Below are 18,029 nucleotides of genomic sequence, written 5' to 3' on the forward strand. Positions count from 1 at the left end.
TTAAGATAATACTTTCAAGAATAATTGAAGTAGATCATGTTACTCTCCTTCGAATGTTCTACACTGTGGGTGTGGGTACATGAACAATCTCGACTGATGGCAATGTTCTAAACAGATGCTGTTTTAAATGGACAATGTCGACTGATGGCAATGTTCTAAACAGGTGCTGTTTTATATGGATAATGTCGACTGATGACAATGTTCTAAACAGATGCTGTTTATATGGACAATGTCGACTGATGGCAATGTTCTAAACAGATGCTGTTTTATATGGACAATGTCAACTGACGGCAATGTTCTAAACAGATGCTGTTTATATGGACAATGTCGACTGATGGCAATGTTCTAAACAGATGCTGTTTTATATGGACAATGTCGACTGATGGCAATGTTCTAAAAAGATGCTGTTTTATATGGACAATGTGGACTGATGGCAATGTTCTAAACAGATGCTGTTTTATATGGACAATGTCGATGCTGTTTTATATGGACAATGTCGACTGATGGCAATGTTCTAAACAGATGCTGTTTTATATGGACAATGTCGACTGATGGCAATGTTCTAAACAGATGCTGTTTATATGGACAAATGTCGACTGGTTGCAATGTCGACTGATGACAATGTTCTAAACAGATGCTGTTTATATGGACAATGTCGACTGATGGCAATGTTCTAAACAGATGCTGTTTTATATGGACAATGTCGACTGATGGCAATGTTCTAAACAGATGCTGTTTATATGGACAATGTCGACTGATGGCAATGTTCTAAACAGATGCTGTTTATATGGACAATGTCGACTGATGGCAATGTTCTAAACAGGTGCTGTTTTATATGGATAATGTCGACTGATGACAATGTTCTAAACAGATGCTGTTTTATATGGACAATGTCGACTGATGGCAATGTTCTAAACAGATGCTGTTTTATATGGACAATGTCGACTGATGGCAATGTTCTAAACAGATGCTGTTTATATGGACAATGTCGACTGATGGCAATGTTCTAAACAGGTGCTGTTTATATGGACAATGTCGACTGGTTGCAATGTCGACTGTCGACTGGTTGCAATGTTCTAAACAGGTGCTGTTTATATGCTGTTTGTTCTATATATGGACAATGTCGACTGGTGGCAATGTTCTAAACAGATGCTGTTTATATGGACAATGTCGACTGGTTGCATGGCAATGTTCTAAACAGATGCTGTTTATATGGACAATGTCGACTGGTTGCAATGTTCTAAACAGATGCTGTTTATATGGACAATGTCGACTGGTTGCAATGTTCTAAACAGATGCTGTTTATATGGACAATGTCGACTGGTTGCAATGTTCTAAACAGATGCTGTTTATATGGACAATGTCGACTGGTTGCAATGTTCTAAACAGGTGCTGTTTATATGGACAATGTCGACTGGTTGCAATGTTCTAAACAGGTGCTGTTTATATGGACAATGCTGTTTATATGGACAATGTCGACTGGTTGCAATGTTCTAAACAGGTGCTGTTTATATGGACAATGTCGACTGGTTGCAATGTTCTAAACAGGTGCTGTTTCGACTGGTTGCATGTTATACGGACAATGTCGACTGACGGCAATGTTCTAAATAGATGCTGTTTATATGGACAATGTCGACTGGTTGCAATGTTCTAAACAGGTGCTGTTTTATATGGACAATGTCGACTGATGGCAATGTTCTAAACAGATGCCGTTCTATATGGACAATGTCGACTGATGGCAATGTTCTAAACAGGTGTTGTTTTATATGGACAATGTCGACTGACGGCAATGTTCTAAACAGATGCTGTTTATATGGACAATGTCGACTGATGGCAATGTTCTAAACAGATGCTGTTTTATATGGACAATGTCGACTGATGGCAATGTTCTAAACAGATGCTGTTTATATGGACAATGTCGACTGATGGCAATGTTCTAAACAGATGCTGTTTATATGGACAATGTCGACTTGTTGTAATGTTCTAAACAGGTGCTGTTTTATATGGACAATGTCGACTGATGACAATGTTCTAAACAGATGCTGTTTATGGACTGTGATTATATGGGACAATGTCGACTGATGGCAAAGTTCTAAACAGGTGTTGTTTTCTAAACAGGTGTTGTTTTATATGGACAATGTCGACTGATGGCAATGTTCCAAACAGGTGTTGTTTTATATGGACAATGTCGACTGATTGTAATGTTTTGATGGCGACAAGCTGTGTAATTTAACTTCGTCGCCTGATGGTGTACGAACGTATGTATGTATGTATGTGTCTGTGGGTGCGTGCGTGCGTGCGTATGATCTCTGGACTATATTTAGCATATCATTTTTCAAACGAGAACAGGTCGAACACTGATTTATTCAATATCAATACTCATGAATCGATAATACTACGTTTTATAAAGTATTGTATTTTGCACCGAAGGCCATTTCAACTGAATACATTTGTCAGTTTCAATATAATTTAGTCGGGTCAGTACAATGGACTTTTATGGGAAAGAGTCTTGCTTGTATTTCATCTCTGTTGGCGCTTTTTCCGCGGCCAACACACTGTTCAACAGGTTTCGCGCCCACGTCTGGCACGCTCATTCTTTCCTGATAAAAAGACAAGTGGAAGGTTTCCTTCTCCGATTCTAAGATATCTCCAGCTTGGCATTGTCCTTGATTGCATGCCCTATTTCTGTTTCCACACGCCATATGGCACCCACGATAAAGGCTCCACTGTTGAGACACGACAAGTGGACAGAACAGTCGGTAATGACTTTATGTTGCTGTCGAGTGTTAGATAAGGCAGTCTTATGGTAGCATATATGTCACGGTGTTACGTTGTCGAGTGTCAGATAACGCAGTCAAATGTCTCATACATGTCACGGTGCTACGTTGTGGAGTGTCAGATAGCGCAGTCAAATGTCACATATATGTCACGGTGTTGCGTTGTCGAGTGTCAGATAGCGCAGTCAAATGTCACATATATGTCACGGTGTTACGTTGTCAAGTGTTAGATAACGCAGTCAAATGTCACATATATGTCACGGTGTTACGTTGTCGAGTCAGACGTCTCATACATGTCACGGTGTTACGTTGTGGAGTGTCAGATAACGCAGTCAAATGTCACATATATGTCACGGTGTTACGTTGTCGAGTGTAAGATAGCGCAGTCAAATGTCACATACATGTCACGGTGTTACGTTGTCGAGTGTCAGATAGCGCAGTCAAATGTCACATACATGTCACGGTGTTACGTTGTCGAGTGTCAGATAACGCAGTCAAATGTCACATATATGTCACGGTGTTACGTTGTCGAGTGTTAGATAACGCAGTCAAATGTCACATACATGTCACGGTGTTACGTTGTCGAGTGTAAGATTGCGCAGTCAAATGTCACATATATGTCACGGTGTTACGTTGTCGAGTGTTAGATAGCGCAGTCAAATGTCACATATATATCACAGTGTTACGTTGTCGAGTGTCAGATAACGCAGTCAAATGTCACATATATGTCACGGTGTTACGTTGTCGAGTGTCAGATAACGCAGTGAAATGTCACATATATGTCACGGTGCTACGTTGTCGAGTGTAAGATAGCGCAGTCAAATGTCACATATATGTCACGGTGTTACGTTGTCGAGTGTCCGATAACGCATTCAAATGTCACATATATGTCACGGTTTTAAGTTGTTCTTGAGTATTTGAAAATGCAGCCTGTAGTCACACTTATGTCACGTTGTTATGTAGTTTTGTATTGGCAAGTTCAGACTCCTGCGACATATAGGTCACAGTGTTACGTTGTGTTCGATAACGCTGTCAAAAGTCATACATATGTCACGGTATTATGCTGTCAATGATCAGATACGCTGTTTAAAGTCACGCACATGTCACGATCTGATGTTGTCAAAGCTTGTTACTTGTCTAGGTACCCGAGGCACTCAAAGTACTAAGCACCATAGAGCACCCAGATAAGGCGCACGAGCTTGGAACAGCACTCAGATAAGATGCATAAACTAGGAACAGCACTCAGATCAGGACGAGAATCTTAGAGCACTTATATGTTCCAGAAAACGGAACTCAAAACAACTAAATACATCTATGTGTACACGTCCATTGCAAAGAACACTCGAAGTACAGGATGTGTCACAACATTCATAAGCATCCATCGGATAAGTCATGTCAGTGTTATACATCACTTAAAGTATCAGATTAGTCTTGTCAGTGTTATATAACACGTAAAGCATCAGATAAGTCATGTCAGTGTTGTACAACACTCAAAGCATCAGATAAGTCATGTTAGTGTTATACAACACTCAAAGCAGCAGGTAGGCCATGTCAGTGTTATACAACACTTAAAGTATCAGATTAGTCATGTCAGTGTTATACATCACTTAAAGTATCAGATAAGTCATGTTAGTGTTATACACTCAAAGCAGCAGGTAAGGCCATGTCAGTGTTATACAACACTCAAAGCATCAGATAAGTCATGTTAGTGTTATACAACACTCAAAGCATCAGATAAGTCATGTTAGTGTTATACAACACTCAAAGCATCAAGATAAGTCATGTTAGTGTTGTACATCACTCAAAGCATCAGATAAGTCATGTTAGTGTTATACAACACTCAAAGCAGCAGGTAGGCCATGTCAGTGTTATACAACACTTAAAGCATCAGATAAGTCATGTCAGTGTTATACAACACTCAAAGCATCAGATAAGTCATGTTAGTGTTATACAACCTCAAAGCAGCAGGTAGGCCATGTCAGTGTTATACAACACTCAAAGCATCAGATAAAGTCATGTTAGTGTTATACAACACTCAAAGCATCAGATAAGTCATGTCCAGTGTTATACAACACTCAAAGCATCAGATAAGTCATGTCAGTGTTATACAACACTCAAAGTATCAGATAAGTCATGTTAGTGTTATACAACACTCAAAGCAGCAGATAGGCCATGTCAGTGTTATACAACACTCAAAGCATCAGATAAGTCATGTTAGTGTTATACAACACTCAAAGCATCAGATAAGTCATGTTAGTGTTATACAACACTCAAAGCATCAGATAAGTCATGTTAGTGTTGTACATCACTCAAAGCATCAGATAAGTCATGTTGAGTGTTATACAACACTCAAAAGCAGCAGGTAGGCCATGTCAGTGTTATACAACACTTAAAGTATGAGATATGTCATGTCAGTGTTGTACAACACTCAAAGCATCAGATAAGTCATGTTAGTGTTATACAACACTCAAAGCAGCAGGTAGGCCATGTCAGTGTTATACAACACTTAAAGTATCAGATTAGTCATGTCAGTGTTATACAACACTTAAAGCATCAGATAAGTCATGTCAGTGTTATACAACACTTAAAGTATCAGATAAGTCATGTCAGTGTTATACAACACTTAAAGCATCAGATAAGTCATGTTAGTGTTATACAACACTCAAAGCAGCAGGTAGGCCATGTCAGTGTTATACAACACTCAAAGCATCAGATAAGTCATGTTAGTGTTATACAACACTCAAAGCAGCAGGTAGGCCATGTCAGTGTTATACAACACTTAAAGTATCAGATTAGTCATGTCAGTGTTATACAACACTTAAAGTATCAGATTAGTCTTGTCAGTGTTATATAACACGTAAAGCATCAGATAAGTCATGTCAGTGTTATACGACACTTAAAGTATGAGATATGTCATGTCAGTGTTATACAACACTTAAAGTATCATATAAGTCATGTCAGTGTTATACAACACTTAAAGTATCAGATATGTCATGTCAGTGTTATACAACACTTAAAGTATCAGATAAGTCATGTCAGTGTTATACAACACTTAAAGCATCAGATAAGTCATGTCAGTGTTATACGACACTTAAAGTATGAGATATGTCATGTCAGTGTTATACAACACTTAAAGTATCATATACGTCATGTCAGTGTTATACAACACTTAAAGTATCATATACGTCATGTCAGTGTTATACAACACTTAAAGTATCAGATAAGTCTTGTCAGTGTTATACAACACTTAAAGTATCAGATTAGTCATGTCAGTGTTATACAACACTTAAAGCATCAGATAAGTCATGTCAGTGTTATACAATACTTAAAGTATCAGATATGTCATGTCAATGTTATACAATACTTAAAGCATCAGATAAGTCATGTCAGTGTTATACAATACTTAAAGTATCAGATATGTCATGTCAATGTTATACAATACTTAAAGTATCAGATACGTCATGTCAGTGTTATACATCACTTAAAGTATCAGATACGTCATGTCAGTGTTATACAACACTTAAAGCATCAGATAAGTCATGTCAGTGTTATACAATACTTAAAGCATCAGATATGTCATGTCAGTGTTATACAATACTTAAAGTATCAGATACGTCATGTCAGTGTTATACAATACTTAAAGTATCAGATACGTCATGTCAGTGTTATACATCACTTAAAGCATCAGATACGTCATGGCAGTGTTATACAACACTCAGCGCGATAGACAAGTCACGTTGCTACGCCAAACCACCAGCTAAACCTTCATGACTTCACTTTTCAAATGACTCGTAAAATACTTCACACGAATCCATATTATTTTTATAACATTGGACGCTATAACTAAATGATTGACAAATCAAATTACACGTTTATATGGACGAAAATGCCTCTTTCGAAAACGAAATTGAATATTGAATTTCCAGCTGCAATTCGTTCCCTGTCATTATTAAATGTTTTGGTTTCTATGACGATCTGCCGGGAAACGAAGCCCAAACGTCTTATCTGGCCTGCCAAAAATGTATTTTTTCCTCGTAGCGCAACACGTGAGATAATCTGTAAAGATAAACTGGGATACTGTACACACCCGACTGGAGAGCTTGTCATTACCCTCACTGGCTGAATTATAGGCATCAAGTACCGCCAAATATTAATATTCTCGTGCACGATACGAAACAAATATCACCAAGAAGAAACGTTTACAGAGAAAAAAGTTGTTTCGTTTATTGTTAACCGACTTGCAGAAAATCTGCCATCGCAAAACTTTTCATCACAAGCGAACGTTCCTGATGTCCAAAACAAAATATTCATTATCAGAATTCTTTTTAAAAGGGGGTTTAATTTAATGTTCTGGATGAAGATACCCATTTCACTTTCAGGAATCTGATAAATGAGTTAATATTAATATAAAATGAACAAAACCTATTCCCTGTATACTTCCAATTATGAAAACGCAGGGGAGAAATATTATTTGTGATGGATTTTATACTAAACTCATTTTTCAATGGATCACCATTAAATATGTCAGTTATGACCGCTTGTATTTTTTTTGTGCGCATTAACTCGTGGCAAGCAGTCATTAAGGTGAGAAATTAGAACCCATAAAATAACTGTAATTAATTATGCTTTGTGTAATTGGTTACCTGCAGTTTCAACCCATTTTGTATGACGTAAACATTTCCCTGTTTGTATATACACAATTTTAACTTTTCCGATAAATATGTTTAAAAAGTCTGTTCTTTCAAGGCGTCAAACCCTAAAGAAACGCCGAGATATAATTTAATAATTGACACACTCCGCACATGAATTTCACAAGGGCTTGATAATGGACCACAGCTGTATCACGTTCCTGGTTACGCTTTTTAAAATCCTATAGCGATTAATTTTCAAATTGCAATAAGTAGGTGTTGGTGTGCAACCTTTTACAAACCCTTTGTCCCGAAGGAAATCAGGATCTGATCGATTGAAGCAGATGCTAAACGAGAATAATGCAATATTGTTCAGAATGACCTGCAAAATGAACTAATCCATTTGACTGTTGGGGTGATCGGAGATATTGTGTCACAAGGCCTATATGGTGATGTGATGAATGTAACATGTACAATGTAACAGTAAAATTTACATGTACAGTACAATGTAACTTGTGGTAAAATGTAACAATGTAAAATCTAACAGTAAATTGTTGCTTGTAGTAAATTGAAGATGCATCATAAATGTAACTTACACCAAATGTAACTTATAGTAAAGTGTAACACTTTAAAATGCAATACAGTGCAATGTAACTTATGATAAAAATGTAACACTGAATCTTATGGTAGAGTGTAACAATGGTAAATGTAACACAGTTCGATGTAACTTCCGTTCAAGTGTTACAGTCAAATGCAACGTATAGTAAAATGTAATTGGAACAATGTTGGACAGATACGTTCACCCCTTCGTGAACACCTTTCATCATGAAAGTCGTGCTGCCACAGGGCCGTACGGGAGAGAATGGTCTTGTAAATGGTCAACTCGTAATAACTGAGTGGGGCTACATAGTGGGTGAGTGAGTGTATAAGTGAGTGAGTGATAATCGCATGTGTGCAAACATGCTAACGTCCTTTGACACTCTAAGAACGAATTGAGTAATTGAGTTATGTTTTACGTCACAAACAACAGAACAACACACTATTACTACAGGTCTGCAATCTTGGGAGTCTGGCCAGGCATAAAATTGGTTGGTACTGTCTACTCATGCAGCCGGCCTCACCCTTCTACTCATGTCTCACACAGCCGGCCTCACCATTATTCTCATGTCTCACCCAGTCGGCCTCACCCTTCTACTCATGTCTCACACAGTTGGCCTCACCCTTCTACTCATGTCTCACAGAGTCGGCCTCACCATTATTCTTATGTCTCACCATTATTCTTATGTCTCACACAGTCGGTCTCACCCTTCTACTCACTACTCACACAGTTGGCCTCACCATTATTCTCATGTCTCACCCAGTCGGCCTCACCCTTCTACTCATGTCTTACACGATCGGCCTCACCATTATTCTCATGTCTCACACAGCCTGCCTCACCCTTCTACTCATGTCTCACACAGTCGGCCTCACCATTATTCTCATGACTCACACAGTCGGCCTCATCCTTCTACTCATGTTTCACACGGTCGGCCTCACCATTATTCTCATGTCTCACACAGCCTGCCTCACCCTTCTACTCATGTCTCACACAGTCGGCCTCACCCTTCTACTCATGTTTCACACGGTCGGCCTCACCATTATTCTCATGTCTCACACAGCCTGCCTCACCCTTCTACTCATGTCTCACACAGTCGGCCTCACCCTTCTACTCATGTTTCACACGGTCGGCCTCACCATTATTCTCATGTCTCACACAGCCTGCCTCATCCTTCTACCTATGTGGGGCAGACTGCCTCACCCTTCTACCCATGTCTCACACAGCAGGTCTCACCCTTCTACCCATGTCTCACACAGCAGGTCTCACCCTTCTACTGATGTCTCAAGTAGCCGGCCTCACCCTTCTACCCATGTCTCTGGGTATTGTATCTGCGTTGTTCTTTTGGCCAAAATCCTGCAATGCCTCCTGCAAGCAGTGTGTAATCTCAAACTGCCCTTACTGAGCGCTGTGATGTCAGAAACCGTAATATGATTGAAAGTCTGTGTACAGGTACTGCCCTATCACTGTAATTGAATTGAGTGTGTGTCTGCAGGTCTAGCTAGACAACGTGTGGCACTCTGGCAGATCACGTTCTCGCTCTACCGTCTCCTTCTCTGTATGCTCAGTAGCAGCCCTTAGCCTACTGAACTTGTCTCTGAGAACCGTATGCCCAATCACAGCCCTGGTCTACAGAACTTGTCTCTGAGAACCGTATGCTCAATCACAGCCCTGGTCTACAGAACTTGTCTCTGAGAACCGTATGCTCAATCACAGCCCTGGCCTACTGAACTTGTCTCTGAGAACCGTATGTTCAATCACAGCCCCTGGTCTTCTGAACTTGTCTCTGAGAACCGTATGTTCAATCACAGCCCTGGTCTACAGAACTTGTCTCTGAGAACCGTATGTTCAATCACAGCCCCTGGTCTTCTGAGCCTGTCTCTGAGAACCGTATGTACAACCACAGCCCCTAGCCTACCGAAATTGTCTCCGAGAACCGTATGTTCAATCACACCTGGTCTATACATGTCTCTGCCGTCAATCACAGCCCCTGGTCAACCTGTCTCTGAGACAACCACAGCCCTGGCTCCGAGAACCGTACTGAATCACAACATTGTCGAGTCAGAGACCCTCATGCTTGTCGAGAACCTCATGCTCGATCGAATCACAACATCTGGCCTCGTGAACTTGCCTAGGAGAACCGTATGCTCAGTAACCATATCTGAATATGTCACTGAGAAGAGTGAACAATATGTTCAGTCACAACCCTGACCGACTGAACTGCATGGTATGTTCAGTGGATACCCCCGACCTGCTAAATATGTGCCGAAGAACCGTCTGCACAACCCCAATCCCCGACTTGCTGCATGTATCTCGGAGATCCCAGTCTAAACCCCAGATCCTTCAAAAGGTTAACTTGAGTTACAGACGTTTCTAATGGGTCTTAAGTGATAACGAGTAGCGATAACTGATCTTAACTGATCAGTCATGATCATTTCCTTATCGAATAGAGATCATGCAGCAGTTATATTTAACATGTAAGTCTACAAAATCTATACGTCACCACCAGGGCGATGAATACCGTCACGCACAGAGTATTTGCTCGGTGTAATTTCTCATACAACTGACAAAGCGCCTGAATCAGAGATCTGTTAGTTTTCCAGAATGAATCGCCTTTATATACATCAAGGTGAAAATTGCAGCTTAAATATGAGACTATGCATTTGATGACTGTGCCAGCAATATTCCACAGCCACGCTATATGCAATATATATACTGCGTGCGCCAGATATTGATATGGCGTCCAGTTATTGTATATCTGATAGTTCCTATGAATGATGCATGTGATGGTCATCTGGACAGGTCCACAGGCTAAAGATCGACAAATGCTTCACAGAACGACGGCCAATTTCGATCTCAGGTGGCGGTGGACCAGCCAGGGTGTCGTTGTACAAAACAACCCTAGCGCTAAGGCTACCTTAGTCAATGTTAAGGTATGGGAGTTAGCGCTAAGATCGTTTTGTACAACGGCACCAAGGTGGTTAAAGCGTTTGTGTTTGAAAAAAAAACGCGACTAAAAGACACTCACTCATTTGATCATTCATACACATTGTATTTCAATTTCCACACTAAGGTGTGTTCTTTTCTATCATGTTCAGACATGTCTTACATAACATATTGGCATATCTCACTTGATGCATGTCAATGGCGTTAGTGACCCACCCCTATAATATTCACGACTATTTGTCCCTTTACACAAAACGGAATTTGTTTCTGGGGATAGTTAAGGCTGGTTGGTTTTTTTGCACTGGTTTTCTATATTTGCTTAAGCTTGTTTGTTTGTTGATTTACGCTGCACTCAGCAATATTTCAGCTATATGGTGGTGGTGTGTAAATAATCAAGTCTGGACCAGACAATCTAGTGATCAACATCATGAGCATCGACCTACGAAATTGGGATAGGATGCCATGTGTCCTCAGCCACCGAGCAATCCTGCTTCTTAAGACAATCAAGGGTTGCTGAAGACCAATTCTAACCCGCAATTTCACGGGTATGTCTGCTGAAAACATACAAGCAGGTTTTACTTGACACACAGGCATGTCTAACTTACCTCACAGGCATGTCTTACTAAACACAGGCGTGTCTTACTAAACACAGGCGTGTCTCACTAAACACAGGCGTGTCTTACTAAACACAGGCGTGTCTCACTAAACACAGGCGTGTCTCACTAAACACAGGCGTGTCTCACTAAACACAGGCGTGTCTCACTAAACCCGCAGGCATGTTTTATTAAGAACACAAGCACGTCTAACAAAACACAAAGTATGTTAAACGCTTGTGTAGGATGCTATTTACGTGACGACATGTCAGATAAATGCAGAAATCCCAACTTGACGCCTCTTCACGACGTTTTGTGACGTCATAACCACACAGAACTGAACGTTCAACCTGGATTCACAGGAATGATTTATAGGAAACGGACACAAAATTGACAAATGGTGGTAATTTTCAAAGACGTCAAACCTACGTCAAATATCGTAGGCCGGAATATATGATTCGAGTTAGACATGCAAAGCAAAAATGTTAAGAGACACACACACGGAGGTGTAAACGAATGAATATTTGATTGAAACTGTAAGGTGGCATTTTCCCATGATGCCATATTCAGTACGTGGCCTATAAAACATAAATGAATGAGTGAGTGAGTGAGTTGGGGTTTGTGCCGCTTTTAGCAATATTCCAGCAATATCACGGTAGGAGACACCAGTAGTGGGCTTCACACATTATAACCATACGGGGAATCGAAACCGGGCCTTCGGCGTGAAGAGCCAACGCTTTAACCCTTAGGCTACCCTACCGCCCCATATATAAATTCGTATTCTGTTGACACAAGACAGTTCTTACGAGACGCTCATTGGGAATGGTTTGTGTATGTGTGTGGAGGATTTGCAATTGTTTTAAACGTCAAAAGAATCGATTAAACGTCCTGGCAAGACGGAAATGCGACGTTATGACGCTACTAGACAAGAATATATTTCGGGTTATCGTGTGTCCTGACAAGGCGGAAATGAGACTTTATGACGTAACCAGACATGAATATATTTCGGGTTATCGTGTGTCCTGGCAAGACGGAAATGACACGCTATGACGTAACAAGACATGAATATATTTCGGGTTATCGTGTGTCCCAAGAAGACGAATGTGAAACGCTATGACGTAACAAGACATGGACATATTGCGGGTTATCGTATAACAGAGGACCGATATGAGACGCTATGACGTAACAAGACATGAACATATTGCGGGTTATCGTATAACAGAGGACCGATGTGAGACGCTATGAAGTAACAAGACATGTAACAAGACATGGACATACATATTGCGGGTTATCGTATAACAGAGGACCGATATGACACGCTATGACGTAACAAAAGATGGACATATTGCGGGTTGTCCTATAACGGAGTACCGATATGAGACGCTATGACGTAACAAGACATGAACATATCGCGGATTATCGTATAACGGAGGACCGATATGAGACGTTATGACGTAACAAGACATGAATATATTTCGGGTTATCGTGTGTCCTGGCAAGACGGAAATGACACGCTATGACGTAACAAGACATGAATATATTTCGGGTTATCGTGTGTCCCAAGAAGACGAATGTGAAACGCTATGACGTAACAAGACATGAACATATTGCGGATTATCGTATAACGGAGGACCGATATGAGACGCTATGACGTAACAAGACATGAACATATTGCGGGTTATCGTATAACAGAGGACCGATATGAGACGCTATGACGTAACAAGACATGAACATATTGCGGGTTATCGTATAACAGAGGACCGATGTGAGACGCTATGACGTAACAAGACATGGACATATTGCGGGTTATCGTATAACAGAGGACCGATATGAGACGCTATGACGTAACAAGACATGGACATATTGCGGGTTATCGTATAACAGAGGACCGATATGAGACTCTACGACGTAACAAGACATGAACATATTGCGGGTTATCGTATAACATAGGACCGATATGAGACGCTATGACGTAACAAGACATGAACATATTGCGGGTTATCGTATAACATAGGACCGATATGAGACGCTATGACGTAACAAGACATGAACATATTGCGGGTTATCGTATAACAATGGACCGATATGAGACGCTATGACGTAACAAGACATGAACATATTGCGTTTTATCGTATAACAGAGGACCGATGTGAGACGCTATGACGTAACAAGACATGAACATATTGCGGGTTATCGTATAACAGAGGACCGATATGAGACGCTATGACGTAACAAGACGTGGACATATTTTTGGATCATCCTACGTCCCAACAAGACGGTTACAATACACTTCTAGGTACCAAGACCTTAATTCAAGGTAACTTCCATTAACATATATCACATCCATGTACGAACATTTCATGATATATTTTGGCATCCGTCAGCCTTGAAACCCGTTGTTAGACCAAAGCTTGAAAGAACTATATCCACGAGACGTCCTATCAGAGTTAAATTTAAAATCGAAAATACTGCTGTGCAAAGCGCACTGAGGTTTATAACGAATAGACTAATACTATATAAATACACTCATAACAGTGACCTTGACCTTGAACAATTGTGAAGTCGGGGACGTTAAAAATAGATGAAGGCGCTGCTGAAGAGCATGACGTTGCTACAATTAACTGACCATGACGGACACAGCCGATGTGTCCTCGCTGTCCATTCTGGACACTCGCAGTCCAGACAGCGGTCTCCTCGCGTTGACCCATATGTTTTAATAAGGCTCCAGTAGTAAAGGCACAAAACGGCTTTATGAATATCTACAAGGACTAAAATATGATTGTTTACCTGTCATGTACTTTTGGTTATTTCTTGTCTACCAGTAATGAAATAATTAACATGTATGTATTTCTTAATGTAATTAATATGATCTATAAGTACAGATGCCGTTATTATTATATATTAACATGTATTGGCCAGATGTCCTAATTATGATATCTACCTGCAATTCCCTGCACGTCAATGTAATAATCTCCTGTAATCACCAAATGTCCTATTCATGATCTCGACCAGCAATGTCATAATGTCAATGTAATAATCTACCTGTAATCACCAAATGTCCTATTCATGATCTCTACCTGCAATGTCCTAGTGCCAATGTAATAATCTACCTGTAATCACCAAATGTCATAATTATGATCAGCATGTATCGTCCAAATGTTAAAATTACCTGTAATGTACCCAAGTCATTCTTTTATCTACCTGTAATGGCAGAATGTCAGATTAAACCATCTACCTGTTTTATTTAAATTCCATTTTTATCATCAACCTGTAAGGAATCAAATGGTATCATCATCACGATTTAATTACCAGGGCAATAAGATATGATCACTAAAATAGAAACTGTACTGTATACCTCTACGAAACATAAGTCATTACTTCCTTACCAACAGCACCTATGTACAGTACACATTAGCAAGAATTGTCTCAGGACCATGTATCGTTGGTGAATAACAAACAGGGGTATTCCGCTGCAAGTGATCTCGTAGCTGAAATAGCATTTGCGTTTTCATTCTTAAACCGTTATGAACATATTCAGTGCTAAACAGACGCGCTGAAACCTAAATGACGGGCGTCGTCCCAAAACACATCTTTCTCGTCACTCACGTCAGTTTACAATCGGTCTGTGGTTGAGGAGTAACTACCTGTATGGGCATCTACATCTAGGAGTCTATGAACACTGAAGGATGTCGTCAACAGCTCTGTGTAAAGGGATAAGGCCAGATATTCACGACGCCGTCTCGACGTATTGCAGAGTATTTCGTTATATCTACTCTGGACATCCAAAAGAGCAAGAGGTCCCCCCCTTCTACCATCCCATGTTGGGTCACCCAGAGACTTCTTGTGAGAATAACAAACACATTAGAGATGGGTAGAGATAGGCGTCGTTGTAATAGATCTGAAAGACTTAGTAATTCTAAGCAACTTACCTGGCATTTTCAGCGATGGACTTTCTGCGATATTCCGATATAATCCGTAAGTTCTCGAGAAGCATCGCATGTGACTTGTCTATGTGCTTCATAGTGGCGTCTGCTCCCTCCAGTGCATGGGCGGGAAAGGTAGACGCCACATTAAGGGTATTCCAAGGTGTTAGGAGGGAGCAGAAGCGACACGACCATGTCTACTCCTGCCTCACAACATCGTGGTCGACGCTTCAACATAATCCACACACGAGAAGTTTCTTCTGTTATCGCGACGGGGACCAGAAGACTGAAAACGCAGACGTCACTCACCACACTGCTACCATCAGCAGACGACACTCACTTGAGAATATCCTCACTCATCGATGACCAGACCACATCCTGAGTAAGCATGTACGGCTTCCTGTCCGCCGATCTCTTTAAGGGACGACTCTAACTACCTTAGTCGAGGCGACGTCGCCTGACCCATCGTCACATAAACACACATCAATGGTCGTCTGCTACAACTGTCCGCCAGTCGCCCTGGGCTTTTGCCCTTTCACATAAAAACAAGCCCATTGCGTTTACCTCCCTCCAGCCACCTTTATGGATTGAGCGGAAAAGAAGTTTCGCGAAGCTCCTCAGTCTGAGTTAAGCTCTTGATTTCCAGCTGGCTTGGTATTAATTACATTTACTTATCAATCCTTTAAAGACCGAAGCTTCAGTGTCCCAGGCAGGAGGGCCGCGGAACCTTCTTTCACCTGTGGATGTTCATTAATTCAGTTTGCGAGTCACATGCCATGTTACGGTAATATTGTCCACCGGCTAAGCGTTACTTCGTTGTACTGCGCTACAGTTTCAACTGCAAACGAAGGACCGTGGGTCGATGAGGGCACGGATGGACATATTGCGTGCAGAAAACCACCGTGGCTACTGAACACTGATCACATCACATAATTTCAGTCTCGGATGACAGAAAAATATTCCACGGCACGAGTTATTCGGTTTACCTGATGCTGTCTGTCAAGTTATTCAGAGTTGATGCAACTTTCGACGCATATCGCGCTTAGGTAATATACCAGACGGTTGGAGCTTGTTTTCTTCAGAACTGTCAAAGCACATGGTAGAAAGTTATCCGTCAAGCTGTGAAAGAGTGAGAAGATGTTGGCGTGCTGTGGCAATCATTCCCGCCAACAGTGAGACAGTCATCAAGCCTGCCTCTCACCCGCTCTGTGTTAGAGTAAGTAGTACGATCCCAGTCGTCACTTCACATTGTTGCGCCGCCCGTATTAATATAGCTATTGATCTGACAGCGGGCAGCTGCTTTCAGACGATTAGAGTTATCTCCCTTGTTTGATGAGCGCATGTCGCGACAATTAATTGTGATGGTACTACTCATAAATGGTAACAATAACGGCATGAGGGAGAGATGGAGGTGTTGTCGCTAACTGTGCCGGTGACGTCTCCCCCGGGACTGACGTGACCGGGTGACAGGGTTTGACTGCAACAGGTGGCGGTGGGTTGATTAGACAGCTGATGCCTCCTGCTGTAGACTTTGGATGAAGTTGCATCCACGAACATATACGCCTAGATCCCCAGGACGTAACACACGTGCTGCTGGAAGACTTACAGGCAATTCGCAGTGTTTGTTTAGGCTAGCAGACTCGCTATCTAGTCGTATGAAATATCAATATAAATGATCTGGTCGAAGTGAACCTGACTATTCAAAGCTTTACATCTGCTTGATGCTTACACGTAATACAATCTGTGGCAGGTGTGTGGATCAAAAATAGATTCGTGTTATTGATTGAATAAATCGCGAAGATTGCGTCAGCTGATGTGTAAATATGTTTTAATTCAACAAATGTACTGCTGGTAAGTGCAACCCTCTACTGTAAGTGGTTCCGCTTGTGTTTCTCTGACTGATGTGCATGAACTCGTGTGTGTTTGCGTGTGTATGTGTGCGCACGCGCGTGCATGCGTTGTGTTTGCGTGTGTGTGTGTGCGTGCTAGCGTGCGAGTGTGTTTTTCCTTGATTAAACGAGTTGTTAAATTTGATAGAGCTTGGCATTGAGTTACCATTTCGCAGTTCTGATATGGATCCTCGCATGATACGCAGTCGTTGTCGTGTCTAACAGTCTGTTTTATCACTGCGGCAACCCAGGCTGGGTAACAACAAGTACCATCTTTAAGGTACTCTGTTCGAACCTTAATCTCTCCAAGCAGACGCTCTTTCCACCACACCATGGGGCGATCGTATAAGGATGAAAGTGGATCAAGTGATCACAGTGATCCTTTAGTCACATCTTGCTGGGGGGCCTACCATCGTAGTCAGTTGTGCAATACAGATATACCCAATCACATTAATTGTACATTAATTGGTTCTAGTTTTCAGACTAACTCAGGTCGTGAATATCTGGGAGCTTTCTGCGTCACTCGTGTAGTAAAAGGTAAAAAGTGTCGTAAAGTTCGAGAGAAGACAGATTTCATGTGTGTGAATGAGTGAGTTTAGTTTTACGCCGCAATCAGCAATATTCCAGCTATATGGCGGCTTTATGTAAATAATTGAGTCTGACCAGACAATCCAGTGA

At 41.1% G+C, this 18,029-nt stretch overlaps 1 protein-coding gene across 1 annotated transcript in view; it reads right to left on the minus strand.

The window, feature by feature from the left end:
• Positions 1-16,677, minus strand: part of LOC124253699 (potassium voltage-gated channel subfamily B member 1-like) — a 278,894-nt gene extending 262,217 nt beyond the window's left edge. The window contains 1 exon segment of the mRNA XM_046687511.1: positions 15,469-16,677. Coding sequence (XP_046543467.1) covers positions 15,469-15,560 — 92 coding nt within the window. The 5' untranslated portion in view covers positions 15,561-16,677.
• Between the last annotated feature and the right edge of the window lie 1,352 nt (positions 16,678-18,029).

Source organism: Haliotis rubra, unplaced genomic scaffold, assembly GCF_003918875.1.
Source record: "Haliotis rubra isolate DU_JTF1 unplaced genomic scaffold, ASM391887v1 Scf55, whole genome shotgun sequence".
Taxonomy (NCBI): Eukaryota; Metazoa; Mollusca; class Gastropoda; order Lepetellida; family Haliotidae; genus Haliotis; species Haliotis rubra.